Source organism: Mya arenaria, chromosome 11 (genome assembly GCF_026914265.1).
Source record: "Mya arenaria isolate MELC-2E11 chromosome 11, ASM2691426v1".
In the NCBI taxonomy this organism is placed as follows: Eukaryota; Metazoa; Mollusca; class Bivalvia; order Myida; family Myidae; genus Mya; species Mya arenaria.
The window spans coordinates 11,686,825-11,706,251 of record NC_069132.1 but is presented as its reverse complement, the minus strand read 5'-3'; the positions used below and the strand labels follow the sequence as shown (position 1 = coordinate 11,706,251).

Below are 19,427 nucleotides of genomic sequence, written 5' to 3'. Positions count from 1 at the left end.
TTAGAGTTACAAATAGTACAATAACGTTGGGCTCTATCTATTCTATTTCGGCCATATCGGCCGGTTTCAATATGCAGTTTATGAGATGATCAATAAGTTTAAATTCAGAACTTTCAATAACATGCAAACTTGGAATTAATAATTTTGTTCTTGATTTAAATAAATAATCAGTCTCTTTTCTTTTAAAACAGTAGCCTTTTATTTTAGATATGATCTCGGAAAGGATTTTATCATCATTCTTCAAAACAGTTGTCACAATTGTTTAAATTAGGTAGTTTAAATACAAGAATTAGTGAGATAAGGAAGCTGCCTTTTTATAGATTTATTTATATGTCATTACTTCAATTGATTTATAATTCGGTCATTAAAATTTCCACAGTCTGTCGAATTAATTGATAAAATTTAGAATGTGTGTGTTTTAGTTGTATTTCGTATAGTTTTATGACCCACTGGCCATGTGTTTTTATAAGCAAATGATCATGTCACTAATTGACATAACGCGGGCTGTCAGTCAAATTAGCCGGCCAATACCGGACTGACCAATCAGCGTCCAAATAAGGCGTGGCTTATCAGTTGCCCTTTGTTATCCGCCATGGTTAAGGGTCCGCCTACGGAGCGGGAGGTCGTGGGTTCGATCCCGGGCCGCGTCATACCGAAAGACGTTAAAAGCTGGTACAAGTAGCTCCCTTGCCTGGCGCTTGGCATTTAAAGGGTAGTGCTTGGGAAAGTGGTGTACTCAGTACTGGTTCTATCCAGGAAAGTTGTATCCCGTGTATCGGTGCTTTACATCGATCACGTTAAAGAACCAAGAGGTCTCATCGCAAAGAGCTAGGTTAACACACCTGGATCTCTTGTATCTCACTCTGTTTCTTCAAGTCTTCCAAAGTCTGGATTTGACTGCGAATTGCTGTCATTCTATCTCATATCACTTATGGCATTTAAACACAATTTAACTCATGATGGCGTCACGGCGGGGTCAAGCCATAATGCAGCCAATGGGTGCGGGCAGACCTTGATAAACTCAAATAAACAAACGACCTCCGACTATCTGCACTAGTGAGTGTGGCGGATCCGTGGTCTTGAGATAACACACTTGACTATCAATCCAGGCGTCACAGGTTCGATCCCCCGTCGCATCACTAACAAAAACTAATCGTCTTCCGGAAGGGACGTTAAATGGGGGTCCCGTGTGACAGTGCTATACACACGTTAAAGAACCAGTGTAGCTCTAACATTCAGGGTTACATTCTGTCTTTGCACAATGATCCAAAAACCTAAAATGACTAACAATCTTAATGGAGTACTCGCCGAATGGGCAAGGCTCGAGTGCGAATATAAATAAGCTTACACACCCACACAGTAATGAGTATGTCCGCCCTGTTAGCTCAATCGGTAGAGTGTAAAACTCTGAATCGGACAACCCTGGTTCGATTCCCGGGCGGACCAGGTCACTACTGTTGTGATTTGTTATGAAATCCTTTCTACGACCATTCGCAGTGTACCACTGCCCCTGGCATGTACAGAAGTTGTCAGTTCCTTGCAGAGGTGAAGGCACCTAGTACTGGTTCTGCCCAGGAGTGTTGTGCGGTGGTTGAACTGTCACTCTGGGACCCTTAAATGTGCTCACGCCGGGACCCGGAGTATAAACTACTAACACCACCACCACCTTCAGTATTGAGTGAGCTCAATCGATAGAGCGTTGGTAAAAATATAATATAAAGATAAATATAAGATAAAAACAAATCTGGCTTCTTAAAAATAATAACATCCAATTAGAAAACTTGAAATTAATTTCGATTTCAATAATCTGTTTTTAAATAGCAATCGGTCTCTAATCTTAGATATGATTTTATTTTATCAGCATTCATCAAAGCAGGTGTTACAATTTATATAATATTGTTTGAATATATTATTTGTTCATTCATACATTACTTCATTCATACATTAATTCATACATACATTAATTCATGCATACATCAATTCGTTCTCACTCACTCACTCACTCACTCACTCACTCACTCACTCACTCACTCACTCACTCACTCACTCACTCACTCACTCACTCACTCACTCACTCACTCACTCACTCACTCACTCACTCACTCACTCACTCACTCCTCACTCACTCACTCACTCACTCACTCACTCACTCACTCACTCACTCACTCACTCACTCACTCACTCACTCACTCACTCACTCACTCACTCACTCACTCACTCACTCACTCCTCACTCGCTCGCTCGCTCGCTCGCTCGCTCGCTCGCTCGCTCGCTCGCTCGCTCGCTCGCTCGCTCGCTCACTCACTCACTCACTCACTCACTCACTCACTCACTCACTCACTCACTCACTCACTCACTCACTCACTCACTCACTCACTCACTCACCCACCCACCCACCCACCCACCCACCACTCAACATGTACGGAGACCATACTTGTCCATCCGCTCAAGATATACGGAGATGTATGGTACCGTACATTCATCAAAATTTTGTTAGTACCAGTCGTACATCAACCCTACCAGCATTGTCGATTTTTATTATTTATTATTATAAACATGTCGCTTTAATTTCATCAAAGGTTGTTAAAACCCACCAAAAGCATAACATTTCCTACACAACGGGACCCTTACTAGCACATTGCGGTTTCCCTGCGTAACACGGAACAATGTATACCAGTGTATGATTTAAATGTTGTTCATATCATGTATGCTGTCAAATATAACACCAAATTACCTGACTTTATAACAAAATTCAAAACCTTTATAACATGTGTGTACGGGAAAGGGTACATTGCCGTATACCCGTAATGTCAAGGAATTGTTACTATTCCGTACACTCAGTGTGCACGGGAACTGGTTTATTTTCGAACATCCATATAATGCGGGAATTGTACAAGCCCGTATATTCATCGTGTACGGGAATAGTGTAATATCATACTCTCAAAGTGTACGGAATAGCATAAATTCCCGTATTTTCAACATGTATGGAGACCGTTCATGCCCGTACACTCAAGATATACGGAGATGTACCGTACATCCATCAAAATAGTATAAGTACTAGTCGTTAGTCAATCAACTCAGTATTGTCCGAATTATTTATTTTTATAATTTAGACCTCTTTTAAATTTCATCAAAAGCTATCGAAACCCATTAAAGCATTAAATTTTCTAAAAAGGTATTTTTTACTGACACCATCCTGTTTTCTTAAGAAACAGTGATATGTTTAAGTCAATGGTATAAATGACTTTCATATTATATGTGCTATCAAATTAAACCCCCAAAGACCTAAATTGGCTACAGAATTCATTGTTTTTTGTTACAACACGGATGTACGGGTTAGTGCACGCCCATACATCGAATCCCGTATACTCAAGATGTGCGAGTTTTATGAATATACGAATCCGAACACACCCGTATACTCAACATCCCGTACACTTACCGTGCAAATTGGATGTACGGGTTTCAGTATATTCCCGTATATTAAACCATTTTCCGCAGTGTAACATCTTCAATCCGTTAAAGTTAGTCCAATATAGCCAAGAGACATTCGGAGCTCCTCGGCCATTTTATCGAAAAAGATATACGTTATTCTGCATAATCGTTTAAGACATTCGAGAGGACAATGAGAGGGAAATACTTATGATTAACACCTTTATTGTTTAAGGGATTTTCATAAGTAACTAGGCTTGATTGGTTATAATTTGGCGATTATCTCGTAATTACTTTTTAATATCAAATATGTATTTCTAGAAATGGAACTTGATTTTGATATTTTAAATATTTATTTTTTAATAACTCCGTCAGAGAAGTTAAACAGTTAATTGTGTCAAAGTCAATTTAAAGAACACCCGCACAATATTGTCCCGTATAGTTCCGAAAAAAATACAATTATATTGACCTTGAGTGTTCATTGTATTGACTTCTGCCTAGTTTAAAGAATATTTGCCATGATAATCCACTGCCGTGCATCTTCTCAATATTACACTGGTGTCACAGTAGGGGCCATTTCCTGTGTATTTGTTAATTGGCTCCGGGCCTTTTAGGTTGACACTTTTCGAGTAGATTATCCTACTAATACATATAAACAATATACACAGCTATAAATGGATTAATTGAATAAACCAAAATAAATATGACTGATAAGCTTTTAAACTGTGATATAGCATTTATATTTAAACCCATTTTAAATGCATGATCACCATTGTTATATCCAAATTGTGAAGCATCCTTTGTTAAAATATATTGGTGGGCTACTATATATAGCATCACTATTGTTCTTATTCAAAGGCATTGTATTAATACGGTCATTATCGTTTGAAGGCAACAACAACAAAAGATAAAAAGTCCAATTCTATAATAAAACCTTTATAACTGCACGGCTGGATTCCCAGATCGGAGAACTGCTAAGCAGCACAAGGCCGTTAAGATAACTTTCGTTATGACTTTGTATTAATATGTCCGTGTATATGCTTATGGGTGTGTGCTTGTGCGCGCGCGTGCGTGCGTGCATGTAAGTGTGTTTGCGTTTATTCATCGGTTCTGTATAGTGTGACTTTTTGAATTGCTATTCGTAAATATGGTTGGTATTATTTTACTTTGTACTGTGATGATAAGAAATATTACTGTGTCTCAAGCATTTAATGATTTTTGCCTATCAATTATATAGTTAATATGTTTTCATGAGAAAGTTTAAAAATTATAATAGGGTTATACAAGAAAAAAATAAATCAGTAGGGTACTTATTTAATAAAACAAGAAAGGATCTTTTTTCAAGAAGGACATTTGCAGATACAAAGTCACACGGTGCAAGATTCCTCCTCGTATGCGACCGCGCACCCCGGTTTAGTGAGTGTAGGATGATATCCCCCCGGATGATTGCCCCCCAGACATTAGCCCCTAGGACCATATCCCCCGGATGATAGCCCTCCCAGACAATAGCCCCCCAGGCAATAGCCCCCCCCCCCCTGCATATATATAAATGACTTTACATATATATACACTCTTTTAAATTTGCATATTCATAAAACTCATAAAACAAAACAAAAATGCCATTTAGTGGTCCTTTTCTGGTTCTCTATACAGACTTGTGAATCAAGTGTTCAGCGAACAAAACCTATAGTTACAGTTCAAACAGAACATTTGCAAATGTCCCTATTACCATCTAACAGAATTGTAGTGTTGAAGGGTACAATGAAGGGTGACCAATGTTGTGGGAATTAGTGTTACAAGTTCGATTTTGACTTGTAAAAATAGTCCTCACAATTTCGAGTCATTGAGCTTTGAGAATATCATACAAATTTGCTTAAATAAACTGGTTATAATATTCATTTTAATATTGGGGGGAGGGGATATCGTCCGTTTTTTCACTAAGACGGGGGAGGGGGCTATCTTCCGGGAGGGCTATGGTCCTAGGGCCTAATGTCTGGGGGGCAATCATCCGGGGGGATATTATCCGTACCTCCGGTTGAGTAGTGCAGCTTCACCGAGCCCGAGCCACACTGTCTTAGCGGCACGTGCATTTGACCAGCTTGTGGTATTAGCTGACATAACTGCGAGTCGCTGTTTAAGTGCAGACAAAGTTTTATCGTTCAAATGACTCAAGTCAAATTAAGATGTTAAAAGTTGGTTCTTTATTAATTCCCCTTTTACGTTTAATTGTCACGTCCGGCTATTGATATAATGTACCAATATTATTTAATAGAAGAAGTACAAAGATCCTAGTTAATTCTCTAAGTGTTTCCATTACAAAGGGTATTTTCCTGTATATGTCAAATTTGGGAGTAGTCGGTCCCTGCTAAAATTAAAATGAAATATGGAATCATTGTTGTGACTCGGAGACCAATGCATATCCCTGATTAGAAATAAGAGATGTCTAGTTGGTTTGGTTTTGGTTATTTTAAATGCAAAACAGGCATTGCCTTTTGAATGTGCTAGTTAACTATAAATGTCAATATATGAGCATACTTTCTTAACATGCACTAGTTCGCAAAGCCAAAAGTAACGCCGAATCAATGATATCCTCATTAACATTGTTATTATTTATGGCCTTTCTCAACCAAATGTTTGCATTGGTGGGCCGCTCATGAAAAAAAAACCCTGCCGTAATCAAAATTTTACCAAATAAGCTAAATCAGTAAAATCTTTTTTTCTTACTCCTATTTGTATTCCTATAAACAGCTGAAATAAAAAACAATTATATACTATTGTATTATAGTAAATATATATTATTATATTCATAGTAAAAACGCAGCAGCTAGCTGCCAGCAGCACAGCAGCTAGCTGCTGTTGCTGCTAGCAGCTTGCTGCTATGCTGCTGTGCTGCTAACTTCACTCACATTGGTCTGTGGCCGTCGAGCCGCCGCGGTACCGGACGGACTGAATCGCCGCGACCAGAGATGCTTTGTCCCGGTAACTGTGTGAGGAAAGAATGCTGGAGTTCAACATAAAAATAATTACATGGATACGGATCATGAAAACTATCCCGGGCTTGAAAGCCAATATACTTCTAAGAGCCACGACTACCAGTACTTCTGGTGTGTCAATACTCCTGACATGACGTAACTTACCGTTCCTTATTAGAATTGCGTTACACATTCTATGAGTTATATGTCCAGTTTTATGGTAATTATTTGTTCTTTTTTCTAGTAATAGTTCTAGTTGTGCATAACGTTATCCATTGTAGCTTGAACACCTTTGTATATACATGTATACGTACGAGTTGAGGTAGAACTCGCTGTGTGCGGAGGAGCTGAAGGTTACGAGGCCGACTTGGACGTCGCTGGGCCCGATGTCGAACTGGCGTACAAAGTTTGTCATGAAGTCTAGCTGCTTCTGGAAGTTGTCGGCCCCCTCGCTGGAGGATGAGTCCAACAGGAACACGATGTCCGCGGGATGGTCGCCACACGGCGACGGAGTTGTGCCTGTCGTCAGCGAGTTTGTTTTGTGTTTATGTGTTGTCAAGATATGGGAATTCATTACATTTATTCGCTTTGAAGTTGTTGACAACAGCTAGAAACATGTTTGATACATTTAAAAGATACACATTCGATAAAAAAAACAATGCTGTATTACATAACATTACATATCTTTTTAATTAATTTATTATTGACCATACATTATGTCATATAATACTTCGCGTAGAATTAAAATGGTATCCCCGCATTTATGCGCCTTAGCTTCATTAGTTAATGTAGTTAATGTAGCAACGAAACTTATGTATACATGCGACAGTTTCATTTCGGTGGTAATGGAGTTGAGAGAGTTGAAGTCGGCGACGTTGAGCACGTGCTGCGGGTCGTTGGCGATGTGTATAAGCTCCGTCTGGGACACATGCGCGCCGATACCCACAGAGATCACCTAAAACGTTTAAACTTCCTACCCTTTATGATACCCTTTATGAAAGAGAATTGTTTAATGCTAATGTATAAATGTGCACAAAATCATGGAAAAATAACTTACAGACTAAGTTGCCTTAGTTCCTTGAGAATAAATATGTTTTTAAGTTTGAACCATCGCTTTTTAAGACATTTGGTAATGATTTTTTCCACATTTTTCAATCTTATAAATTATAAATCTTATAAGAGAACGTGTTACTCGGACGCCGAGAGCGTGTAGATGGTTGGCCGCAGTCTGTGTGCTATAGGCGCTGTTCGAGTTGCCGTCCGTAAGCACAACAACAAGCCGCACCACAGCGCCGCAACGGCCTCCGTTTTCCGCCTTAAAACTGTTGTCAAAGAGTAGTTTTTGTATCTGTATGGTCAAGGTCATGGGGAAATAAAGAATACAGTTTTACAGAAAACTTGAAACTGTATGGAGGTTATCGTTTTCAAACCATGGCTTGCTAGAGCCAATACACGACACTAAACATGTATAAATTGAATTCTGACAAGTGTTTTTCAGTTTAATCCGCCAACATGAAACAGTGTAACAGCGTATATAGCTATATATTGGGTGATAAGGACATGTAGTTCGCTTTAAACCCTATACCTGTTCGTACTGACAAAGTTGAGCGCCTCGGCTGTGTTCGTGGTTCCGCCCCGGTATGTAATGTTGTTGATGGCCGTCTGCAGCGAGGGGCGGTCTCCGTAGTCGTTTAGGAAAAACTCGTTGTACGCATGCGTACCGAATGTTACCACGCTCACTTGGATGTTGCTAGGGCCGATGTCAAATCTTCGAGATGTATATAAATGTATCATACATTTGATACATGCATTGCAACACCGTTCAGAAACTATTCAGCATGGAATTTCAAAGTACAAATGTGAACATAAACCTGATATCGGAGAGCGAAATAGAACATATTAAACGTAAGCATACAACGAAACACTAACGAGTTGGTGACGTTGGCGACAAACTGTAGCTGTTTATCGAAGTTGACGCCGCCCTCCCTTCCGGAAGTGTCGAGCACAAACACCACGTCCGCCGTCTTCTGAGTGCAGCTCGTGCCTGTAAGGAAACGTGCACTACTAATATATGCCTGCATTATCATTACCACATAACATTACATGGTTATCATTTAAGTATTGTGCTTTACATTGTTACATTGTGGTCTTTACAAACTGTTTAAGGTTTTACATGTGTGATAGAAACAAATCCTCAAAACATTAACCAACTACTTGATGTACGAAACAATGACTGTTTATGTAGTAAATAAATGTTTTTAAACTTTATATCTTCTTGTATTCACTATGTACCACTAGTATTTACCTATTTTTTCTGTGGTACCTGAAAGCAAAAAAGAAAGAAATGGAAATATTAAATTTTATTTCGCATTTGTATTTTATATTTTTGGATGATTTCAGGTAAGTATCAGTTTTTGTTTTGTATTTGGTTTGATTACTTTTGGGGAATAATTGGATTTAGTTTCTATATTCAGAATATTTGAATATTAAATTACACTTCTCTACACACGTACATGCGGCTGATCGTATCTCTGTCTGTATGGTTTGTAGCGAGTCGAAGGACGGCACGGTAAACACGTGCTGGGCGTTAGTCGCGATAGACGCCAGTTCCGTCTTTACAACGCCAGACCCGATACCGATAGATATCACCTATAACAAAGTCCAGTAAGTGTTCATAAATGTATACCCAAAACTCACAAATATGGTAAAATACCACCGATATGGCCAAAATTTCAGCCCATAACAAGTGTTATGCTGTAAAATTTCGAGTACTTTAGTGTAATGAAGTTTTACGAAATGTCATTAATACTTTTCATGTTTCATAATTTTAGAATATTTTGTCTATTAGAAACACATTCCTGGTGCTTAAGTTTTGATAATAGCCAAATGGTTTCATGACATTTATTACTCTATTCAAACATAGTTGTCAAACTTTATATTATAGTATACACAGCGTATAGCATTTTTATTATCAATTAGTCTGTGGAATTATTTTTCTTGACAACCTATCACTACACTAAAGATTGTTGCGAAACTTTAGATTGTAATATAAACAGAATGCCCGGCTTAACTGATAATTGAGATTAAGTAAGACAATGACATTTTTAGGGCCCAGCCCCTAGTGTCCCCTGCGTCTGGATTAATTGTCTCAATTTCATTGGCCGTGTATTGGCATGACTTTTTGTAACATCCTTTGTCATTGGATGATGATAGTTTTGGCAATTCTCTAAAAGTTGTGTCTTTCCTCGCTCGAGTCACTTTTACTGTTGACTTCGAAGTGTTTCATCTCATAATAAAACGAGGAAATAGACACATTTCTTGATCCTTTTTAGGTAAGAATTTTGCTTATTTGTGTAAGGTTGTTCTATCTTTTTTAATGATTAACAGTTGTATTTGAGACTTAAATGTTTCCGTTTTAGAAACATGCTATAAAGTTATTTCAATGATATTGTATTAGGTATTTAAAGATAATTTAGAATGGAAAATCAGTCTTGATATGTTTATAAATGTATTCATACATTCCTTATAATTATCATGTACTGACTATGTATAACTGATTTATGTAAGAAGCATATTATTGTCTATGGCTTATACACCCAAGTCACATCTAAGCGCTGTACACTTTTCGGTCATTCTTTTGGCTCCATTGTTAGCTTTTCGTTAGATAGTTAACTTAGTCGTTCTATGATCAGGAAGCGATTGAGAAAAAAGCAGAAATTTGTCAGTGAAAAAGTTTTAAGCTTATCTGATTCTTTTAAGACAGCAAAAGATGTTGACATGTATGTATATTGCTTCTTTGTATACTTTTGAAACCAACGAACTCAGAAATTGATGTGAGACTTTGCAATGCATTGTTGGTTCATCTAATTGCTAATTGTCAATCAAGATTAATTTGTAATTTAAGAGAAACTTATTATTTGACAATATTGAAATCATTATTATTCTGTATTATGAAATGTTGTTAATACTTATGATACATGTATATGTACGTCACTTTTACTGTTGACTTCGAAGTGTTTCATCTCATAATAAAACGAGGAAATAGACACATTTCTTGATCCTTTTTAGATCTCGGGAAGGAGTCATTAAGAGTCGTCCATGCGGCACAAAACAAGCCGTCGGAAATGCTGATCGGAGCCCACTGACAGTCGACAGTGAAAATATTTGCCCATAAAAAATGAACAAAGCGTCTTGTATTTTAGTTTGAAACAGTGTAAACGATTTATTTTAAAACGAAATTGTTAATTAAAATCATTTTTGTAGATCTCATTTCGAACTTATCTAAGGTAATGACCTCCAGTCTGAAAGAGCGTTATTGGATAACCTTGATGTCTGAGAAGTGTAGTATGTGGGCCTGCTGTGCCGTGAGAGTAGGGCTAGTTGACTGGCCGTCCGTCATCACTACCAGGATCTTGGGGACACCCAGGCGCGCCCCGTGCAGCGGTGAGAAACTCGTGCTCCGTACGAACTCCAATGCCTTGTCTGTTGACGTGGACCCTGAATGAGGAAAGGGCAGGGTTCTTAGATATTGTGAACAGAGACATAGATATTGATTTGAAAATTTATGTAAATTCCATCAAATTGTCAAATGCATTTTAAGATAGAAGACCAAGGTGACACTTCTTTTTGGTACATTAACTCGTGGTTTCTTAATAAAGAAAGTCAGTTTTGTCGAGAAGGTTTTGGTATTACCTGATGTATACCTGACGTTGTTGATGCCGTTGAGGAGTGAGGCCCGGTCACGGTACGTGTTCAGGTAGAAGGCGTTATGAGGCGAGGTAGAGAACGTCACCACACTCACCTGTACCTTGTCAGGGCCTGCAGGAAGACGGTACATATCTTGTGTATGTGTTTAAGTTATGGATTGAGAAGAGATGCGACATAAATCAAGCGACGAATGAGGTTATACAACGCTATTCCATGAAATAATTGAGTGTTGATTACGGATGTAGTTTAAAAGAAGGCATTCAGCTTTCGGGGAATATGTGAACTTGAATTTCACAACTATTTCTACCTATGTCGTAGGGAGTAGTGAAGTTGCTGACAAAGGCAAGTTGTTTCCGGAAGTTCGGCTCGCCCTCTCTGTACGAGGAGTCCAATAGAAACACGATGTCCGCCTTGTCGTGGAAACAGTCTGGTGAATAAGCAGCTGACAACTCAGAGTAAAATTGTACAGATACATCAAAACTAGTAATCAAGTAACATAGTCTCAGAAAACATATTGGTGTAGTGGTTTAAAAATTTGATACATATTATTGCACTTGTGATTAAGAACCTATTATCAGTTCTCATCATTAACAGTAATAGAACTGGGACCTTTTGTTGCAGAGTCCGATACGCTTACACCTAAAGGTACTTGTGATCGCAAACGATGGAATGTCAGAGGTCGTAGTTGAGAACTACGAAACATGACCAACAGAGAGATAACAATATACCAGGCTTCTTTGTAGTTGGTGCTGGTGTCGCAATTGTGGAAGATGTTGCCGACGTAGGGGTGGTAGGTGTGGTTGTAGTTGAAGTCGTTAATGTTGTAGAAGTCGTGGGCTTTGGTGTTGTTGCAGTAGTGTTAGTCGTCGGTGTTGGTGTTGTCGTTGTTGGGTGTGGCGTGGTATTTGTCGAGGTAGGCGTTGTTGTTGTCGTTTTCAGCTGCAGTGTGGTATTTGACGAGGTAGGCGTTGTTGTTGTTGCCGTTGATGCTGGTGTCGTAGTGGTTGGTTTGTCGGAATCCGGCGGCTCGCCAGGACATATTTCGTTCTCCATGTGAGCGTCCATTTTTACATAACCAATCTATATTTTATGAGGTTCAACAGCCCGTGTGATTATAAAAATAATGGAAACGCGCCAACGGCTGCTACGAAACAATAATTATGATATAAATTATTAATTATTATTATATTATATATATATTATTTACTTAATGATATTGACGAAAAAATGATATAATGTAACACAATAACTGGACAATCTCAGACCTAGACGGTGATCATGGAAAAAAACGCATACTTGGTGATCGAACGCGATCCCTGCAAATCCCGTTTGTATGGCGCCGCTCTCATAGACCGCCTTGCAGTCGGACGCGTACAGGAAGCCGATGGCCTGTCCGCTTGTACTCGGTTGTAGGAAGACAGCCGTCGTCGCGTTATAGTTGCACACACACTCATAGTCTGCCAGAGCTCCGGTCAGGACCAAAGTCACAACAAACAGCTGCCTGCCAATGCGGTAGAACTTACATATCGCTATGATAGAGACAATAGAGCAAAGGTGGAGGGGGTCAGCAATCCTTGGTACACATGGTAGGCACCCGTGATCAATATCATCTAGCGTTACATGGTGCCGTGACCTGACCGTCGTGATTGTTACTTTGACCGATTTAAGAACCGAATTAGTTCCAAACATTATCGGTGTATGTGACCACAAAGATTACATTAAAATGAGATTGTCATTTTAAACATGGTATACTTTCTATACAATTTCCCTTTAGTCTTGTCAACATTAAAATGTTTAAAAACATTCTTACCTTAAATGCATACTAATAGTTGCTTTTGTACAGCGCCTTTTTAAGTATTGTTTCTAATAAGTATATACCATCCACGTTCAGAACCATACCGTTTCACAAAACTAGCAGATACCGATGACTTGTATTACATCACCATTGTCGCATTCTTATCAAATTATGTGACTTACATCGTGGTATGTAACGGTAAGGATTGCCCCATGTATACACATACGTATAGTTAGGCATAGTTAGAATGTTTACATGAAGCACAAGAAGTATGGGAAATGACGAGCATTTTTGCGCCGTACATGTTCGGTCGGCACTGTCTGAATCAAGCAACACCATATTATGTTGCGTAGTATAGTGTGTGTGTGTGTGTGTGTGTGTGTGTGTGCGTGTGCGTGTGTGTGTGCCTGCGTGCACGTGTGCGTTCGTGCGTACGTGTTTATGGTAAAGAGCAGGATCAACAGCGCGTGTCACTGGTCACTGTCACTGAAACCCAGGTCCATATCGGTTCACTTTGTCAAACTGTCCATGGACAATGTAAGAAGTCTTCATGACCTGCGCTTTAACACTTACTCATTTGTTTTTTAGCAGTCTCGATTTCTTTTGGATAAATACTACTACTACTACTACTACTACTACTACTACTACTACTACTACTACTACTACTACTACTACTACTACTACTACTCTACTACTACTACTACTATTACTACTACTACTACCACTACCACTACCACTACCACTACCACTACTACTACTACTACTACTACTATTAGTACTAGTACTACTACTACTACTACTAGTACTAGTACTACTACTACTTATAATAATAATAATAATAATAATAATAATAATAATAATAATAATAAAAATATTAACATAATAATAATAATAATAATAATAATAATAATAATAATAATAATAATAATAATAATAATAATGACAAGAACAGCAACAGAAGCAGCAGCAACAACATCAAATCGACTTTTTTGAGAGAGAAAAATGAAAAACGCTTCAGAGTGATAATATGTGCATAAAAACAATAAAACTATCATTGTTTTAGAAGAACATGCATGTATAATGCTTTGAATTCGCTGACTGCTTTATCGACGTTTTTGGAAAAAAATGTTGATTATCGCTAATAGCTTCAAAGTGTTAAATTGTGCATTCAAACAGTTAATATGTCATTGTTTTAGAAGAAAATGCATGTATACATGCTTTGAAATAGGAAACCATTTTAGGCCGCTAGGACGCTAGGCCGCCAGGCCGCTAACTTCACGCCGCTAGGCCACTAGGCCGCTGAAGTGCTCGATCGACTTTTTTGAAAAAAAGTTGAAAAACGCTTCAGAGTGATAATTTGTGCATAAAAACAGTAAATACATCATTGTTTTAGAAGAACATGCATGTTTAATGCTTTGAATTAGTTGACTGCTTTATCGACGTTTTTGAAAAAAAAATGTTGATAATCGCTTCAATGTGTTAATGTGTGCATAAAAACAGTTAATATGTCATTGTTTTAGAAGAAAATGCATGTATACATGCTTTGAAATAGGAAACCATTTTAGGCCGCTAGGCCGCTAGGCCACCAGGCCGCTAACTTCACGCCGCTAGGCCGCTAAAGTGCTCCATCGACTTTTTTGAAAAAAAGTTGAAAAACGCTTCAGAGTGATAATTTGTGCATAAAACAGTTAATTTAAGATTGTTTTAGAATAAAAGATAAAGAAAAATGTTCTGAATAGAAAACAATTTAAGGCCGCTATGTAACTATATGAATAAAAACATTAATTTATCATTGTTTTAAAAAAAACGCATTAACAATTGCTTGGATATAGAAAAAATAATTAGGCCGCCAGGCCGCTAGGCCGCCAACTTCACGCCGCTAGGCCGCTAACTTCATGCCGCTAGGCCGCTAGGCCGCTAGGCCGCTAGGCCGCTAACTTCACGCCGCTAGGCCGATAGGCCGCTAGGCCGCTAACTTCACGGACTTCCTCAATAAATAATGGTGCAACATGTTTGAGGCAACACATTTAAATCTGTTTTTTTCCCTAATATAACCTAAGGACAGACTTTCATTAAATAGCATGTGACTAGTACAGTATCAAATACATATGTGAAAACATTTAAGTATCATAAAAATTTAATGGCCCGTCTAGTTCAGTAGGAACAATGTATCATTAGATTTGAATGATGCTGAATTATGGACAGCTGTGACCTCAGGTTCATACATTTCATTCCAGACGTTCAGAAAATAGGTCCCACTGAGGGAGAATTATGAACTTCAGTGGATGAATTTTTTTTATAGGTTAAACGATAGTACTATTCCGTCTTGATACTCAAATAGTATTTAGGACTAACCAATAGTGTGGGGGCAATGGATGGGACTAAATAGCGGTTGATCATACGCCCCATTGATGTCAGAGACATGCCAGACCGATTCTACGGAAATGCCTACTAAACAGAAATGAAAAAAGTCTTAAAAGGACTGGTCACTTCCGTGGAGATATGTTATATGAAATAAAACACATACACACAAACGAGCTCGCCTGTTTTCAAACTAAAACATCGAGGTTTTGAAATAGAACTGATGTTGGCGTCGGCGTTGTCGTCGGCGTCGTGCAAAAGCGTTCACCTTGACCATGACTTAAAAACCATGTAGTACATAAAATGAAACATGATACACATGTTGCCGAGGGCAATAGGCAGGTGTATAGCAACTATGCATGATACTCATCTAAAACTAGTCCACTTGTACATATTGCATTGTTTAACAAAGCCAATAACTCTGACTTTAAAATTTATCCAGTTACGCCCATTTTTGACAAAGAAAAAAGACTAGCGTTTAGCGTCCGCTAAGTAGCACTTTTGTGTGTAACAGGAGGCCACTGCGTTGTTCATGTTTGTTGATGTTGATGCGAGATAATACTGATTTCTAGTGCTTCACGACCCCAGCACCATATATGGGGAGAAAGTTTCACTGCTGTTCTAAACGTAAAGCAACGTTAGAAAAATGTTTCGTTTCTACTAGAGGATCTAGAACACTGCTACATGCTTTAACCTTTTCGTATGACTAAGCGCAACTGAAGACCCTTTAAAATTGGCCCAATCCTGTTTAATATAGCCTTACGTAAAATAAAACAGAAGTCCAAACATGCTTCTGAAAATTAGGAATAAATCTCCGATACATTGCTTGTTATGGAGCTTTCACTCAGGTGAGCAATTAAGGGCCATCTTTATTCTCTTGTTGTTGTTTTTTAATTTTTACTTTGCAATATTAATGTTATCAAACATTTGCATTATTAATGTTATCAAACATTTTACCTACTGCATGTTAAAAGGAACCCATAACAGAGGAAAATTGTAAGTGAACAATAGTTTAACCTTTATTTATTTTTTATTTTATCCGTCTTATTTCAAGGTAATACTATTCCCATTAGTTTTGAGATGTTATGGTTCAGGGAAAATGATCTTCATGAGATGGAAACAGATGTAGGAATGAAGTTACTTGTGAGCATGCTAACAAAGTTCAGAAAAAAAACAAAAAAACTTGTGGGTCAAAAGAGTGTGGAAACTTGTTGTTATTATGCAGTTTTGAAAAAAGTATTTTAACTTTTTTTTGATGTGCAAACATTCTTGGGTCAATCTACAATAAATGCTCTTAGTCGTGTAGATATTTCAATTTGTGTTTCTCAAAATTAAAACAATGGGGTATGTGTTGTGTTTAAGGGGAGGTGTTATGATAATAAAACAGTTGTTCAATGTGTAAAATTATGAGATCATGGTGACTTATAATTCTTGTTTCTTTGTAACAAGCTCAATATCTTCAAAGCAAATATACAATAAAATACAAGTTGATTCGTATATTTTTGAGATAATCATACTTTCCACTTTGCACAAATTAGTTTGTTGTTCAAGAGTGTGATGGTCGAGCCTATCGAGGAGAGTGACAAGGTTTGGGCGGAGGCCAATAGCACCCTGTATCGGGAGAGATCAATTCAATACAGCAGGAGGGACATTGGTACGTATGAAGGTTATTAAAAAACTATGCAGTATTTTTTAATATCTTATCAAGATTTAGAGGTCTTTTCAAAACAGTGGTGAAAATATAAACTAAATCTTCATTTTAATAGATCAAGAAAATATAGTAAAAATTCATTGACCTTTTAGTGTTTGATGATTTAAAATATAACAAAATCGAACAAGATCAGTGCATCTGATTGAAATATGTGCATCAGGAGATAAATTCTGAATATTCTTCTGGTATGTATGAATATAATTATTACCTCTATTTAATGTTTTATTTACAGTGGCTTTGTATTTTTGAATGGCCCTCGTACATGTACCCATATGTATATTGCAATTTGAGGGCTGCAAGAAAGGTCAGTTTTGTTATAAATAAAGTAAAGAAGCAGTTGTGGGTCTTTTCGTTTTGACCCTCTTATTGAACCTAAAGGGACAACCCTGTAACAAATGGTCAATTTTTTGTCAAATCAAATTACAGAAAACTGCCTTGATCAAACTGTGACACTTACAAGAGAATACTTATCATGAACAAACATGCACATGAACTCAATAGAAGGTAATATGCCCGTTCGCGAATTGTTTCTTGTTAACAACTTAATTTTTAAAACATAAATGCTTAATACGAACACGAAACAATTCTCGAACGTTATCAGGTAATCTAACGGCAGTTATATGCCAGTACTACATGTATTCAGTTGGGATGAATTCTAAATACAGTAAATACAGTTGAATATGATAGTTTGATAAAAGAGATTTCAGATAAACGATGTGCTTGGATACACACGTAAACCTTACACAATGAGCAATTTTTTACGTTTATTAAAGTAATTTACAAGAAAAAGCTTTAAGCAAATATTTTATTTCCAAATTAACAACTTAGTCTGAGTCTTCAATTCCCCTGCTGCATCCCTGAAATTATATTACATTAACAATACATACTTAATGAAGGGATTTGTTTGAGTTCAATTTAGCGTTAATGGACTAGCTTACAAACATTTTATGAACAATTCAGTTTGAGATGCATCTTTGAAAATAAATGTACTATTTTAATGCATTAATCGTTACAAAAAATCGCTACATAAATAAGCTCCATCATTTTGTTGAAGATGCACACAACACCATGCATTTGTTACTTTCAAGCAAAACATTCAAAACAGGTTTCCACACCAACGAAACCCTTGAAACCGAAACTAGTTTGGTATCAACGAAAACGCCCATTATAAACTGTAACAAGAAGTAGGTCAATTGGTTTTCCAAACAGAGTACATGTAGTTTACAGTGAACTGGGCAAACTATGCCACACTTACAAGGCAACAATACCAGTATTCTTACAGAGTGCATACGAATTACACTTATATAATATATCTATAGTGAATAAATAAATGTCCGAATAAGCTCTCAAATTTATATTTATAAAAGAAATACAACATTAGATAATATAAACTTACTTTATGTTTGAGCTGTCGTTGTTTTTACCTCTGCAAGTCACAAGATAGAAATATTTAGCAGACATGTTTACAAGATTCTTTAGTAATGGTTACAGGTTGTTAGTATGTATTGATGCGACCCAGACAAATAATCTACATTCTATTCTGTAAACTGCCCTCTAAATGGGCCAGCTACTGTTTATATCTACCGGTTCACCTGATTAAAATCAATAACGACTGATTGCTGATTTACTGCAATAAATGTATTGGCACATTTGAACAATACTGCATCATCTTTAGAAAAACAATATATGTTGACCACTAATGATTGTTTTTAAAATAAAATACTTTAAGTGAACCGTGGGTACCTTCACAAGCCGCCGCCTTGATATCAGACTGAAGCGTCCGGAGAGCGTTAAAGTCGGAGACGGTGAACACGTGGTTGGAGTCGGAGGCAATATTGCTCAACTCGTTCTTGTTGATATTGCCCCCGATACCGATGGCGATCACTGTCACGTGCTGCTGCTTTAGTAAGGTCGCCTGCTGCAGTGTCTGTGCCGAGTTGGAAGACGCGCCGTCCGTCAACACGACGGCATAGTGTTGCGCGTCACTGCGGGCGCCACCAGCGCTCGTGAACATGGTGGTTCTAGCGTACTGTAGCGCTTGATGTGTGTTGGTGAGCCCCTGAATGTACGGCACCCTCTGGATGGCGTCAAGCACCGTGTTCTTGGAAGTGTGCTGGTTCAACTTGAAGGCGATGTGCGGTTGGTCGGAGAACGTAAGAACACCTATCTGCACGTTGTGAGGCCCGACCTGAAAGTCGTTAACGACCCTCGAGACAAAGTCCAGCTGAGAGTGGAAGTTGAGGGAGCCCTCACTGGAGGAGGCGTCGAGAATAAATACGATGTCTGCCTTCGACACGAAACCACAAGCTGAAAGTTAGTTGACATATTCGTTTTTTAAAAGGACGTTTTCATTAGCATTGCATTCATTTTTACGCTGAATTACATATATTGATTTTTATATATTGTGTATACTGAATTAGTTTATGGAAACAATTGAGGTACTTACCGTGCG

General features: G+C 37.9%; 1 protein-coding gene across 1 annotated transcript in view; it reads right to left on the bottom strand.

The window, feature by feature from the left end:
- The window catches only part of LOC128208323 (serine-rich adhesin for platelets-like), a 49,308-nt gene that overhangs the window by 23,031 nt on the left and 6,850 nt on the right, over positions 1 to 19,427 (bottom strand). Inside the window, exons 10-24 of the mRNA XM_052911882.1 lie at positions 18,719 to 19,282; positions 18,377 to 18,401; positions 12,405 to 12,609; positions 11,837 to 12,188; positions 11,416 to 11,535; positions 11,011 to 11,219; positions 10,726 to 10,956; positions 8,915 to 9,050; positions 8,707 to 8,724; positions 8,331 to 8,445; positions 7,987 to 8,169; positions 7,594 to 7,723; positions 7,222 to 7,356; positions 6,716 to 7,008; positions 6,336 to 6,430 (exon numbers count right to left, since the gene is read on the bottom strand). Coding sequence (XP_052767842.1) covers positions 6,336 to 6,430; positions 6,716 to 7,008; positions 7,222 to 7,356; positions 7,594 to 7,723; positions 7,987 to 8,169; positions 8,331 to 8,445; positions 8,707 to 8,724; positions 8,915 to 9,050; positions 10,726 to 10,956; positions 11,011 to 11,219; positions 11,416 to 11,535; positions 11,837 to 12,188; positions 12,405 to 12,609; positions 18,377 to 18,401; positions 18,719 to 19,282 — 2,811 coding nt within the window. The remainder of the gene's footprint in view (positions 1 to 6,335; positions 6,431 to 6,715; positions 7,009 to 7,221; positions 7,357 to 7,593; positions 7,724 to 7,986; positions 8,170 to 8,330; positions 8,446 to 8,706; positions 8,725 to 8,914; positions 9,051 to 10,725; positions 10,957 to 11,010; positions 11,220 to 11,415; positions 11,536 to 11,836; positions 12,189 to 12,404; positions 12,610 to 18,376; positions 18,402 to 18,718; positions 19,283 to 19,427) is intronic.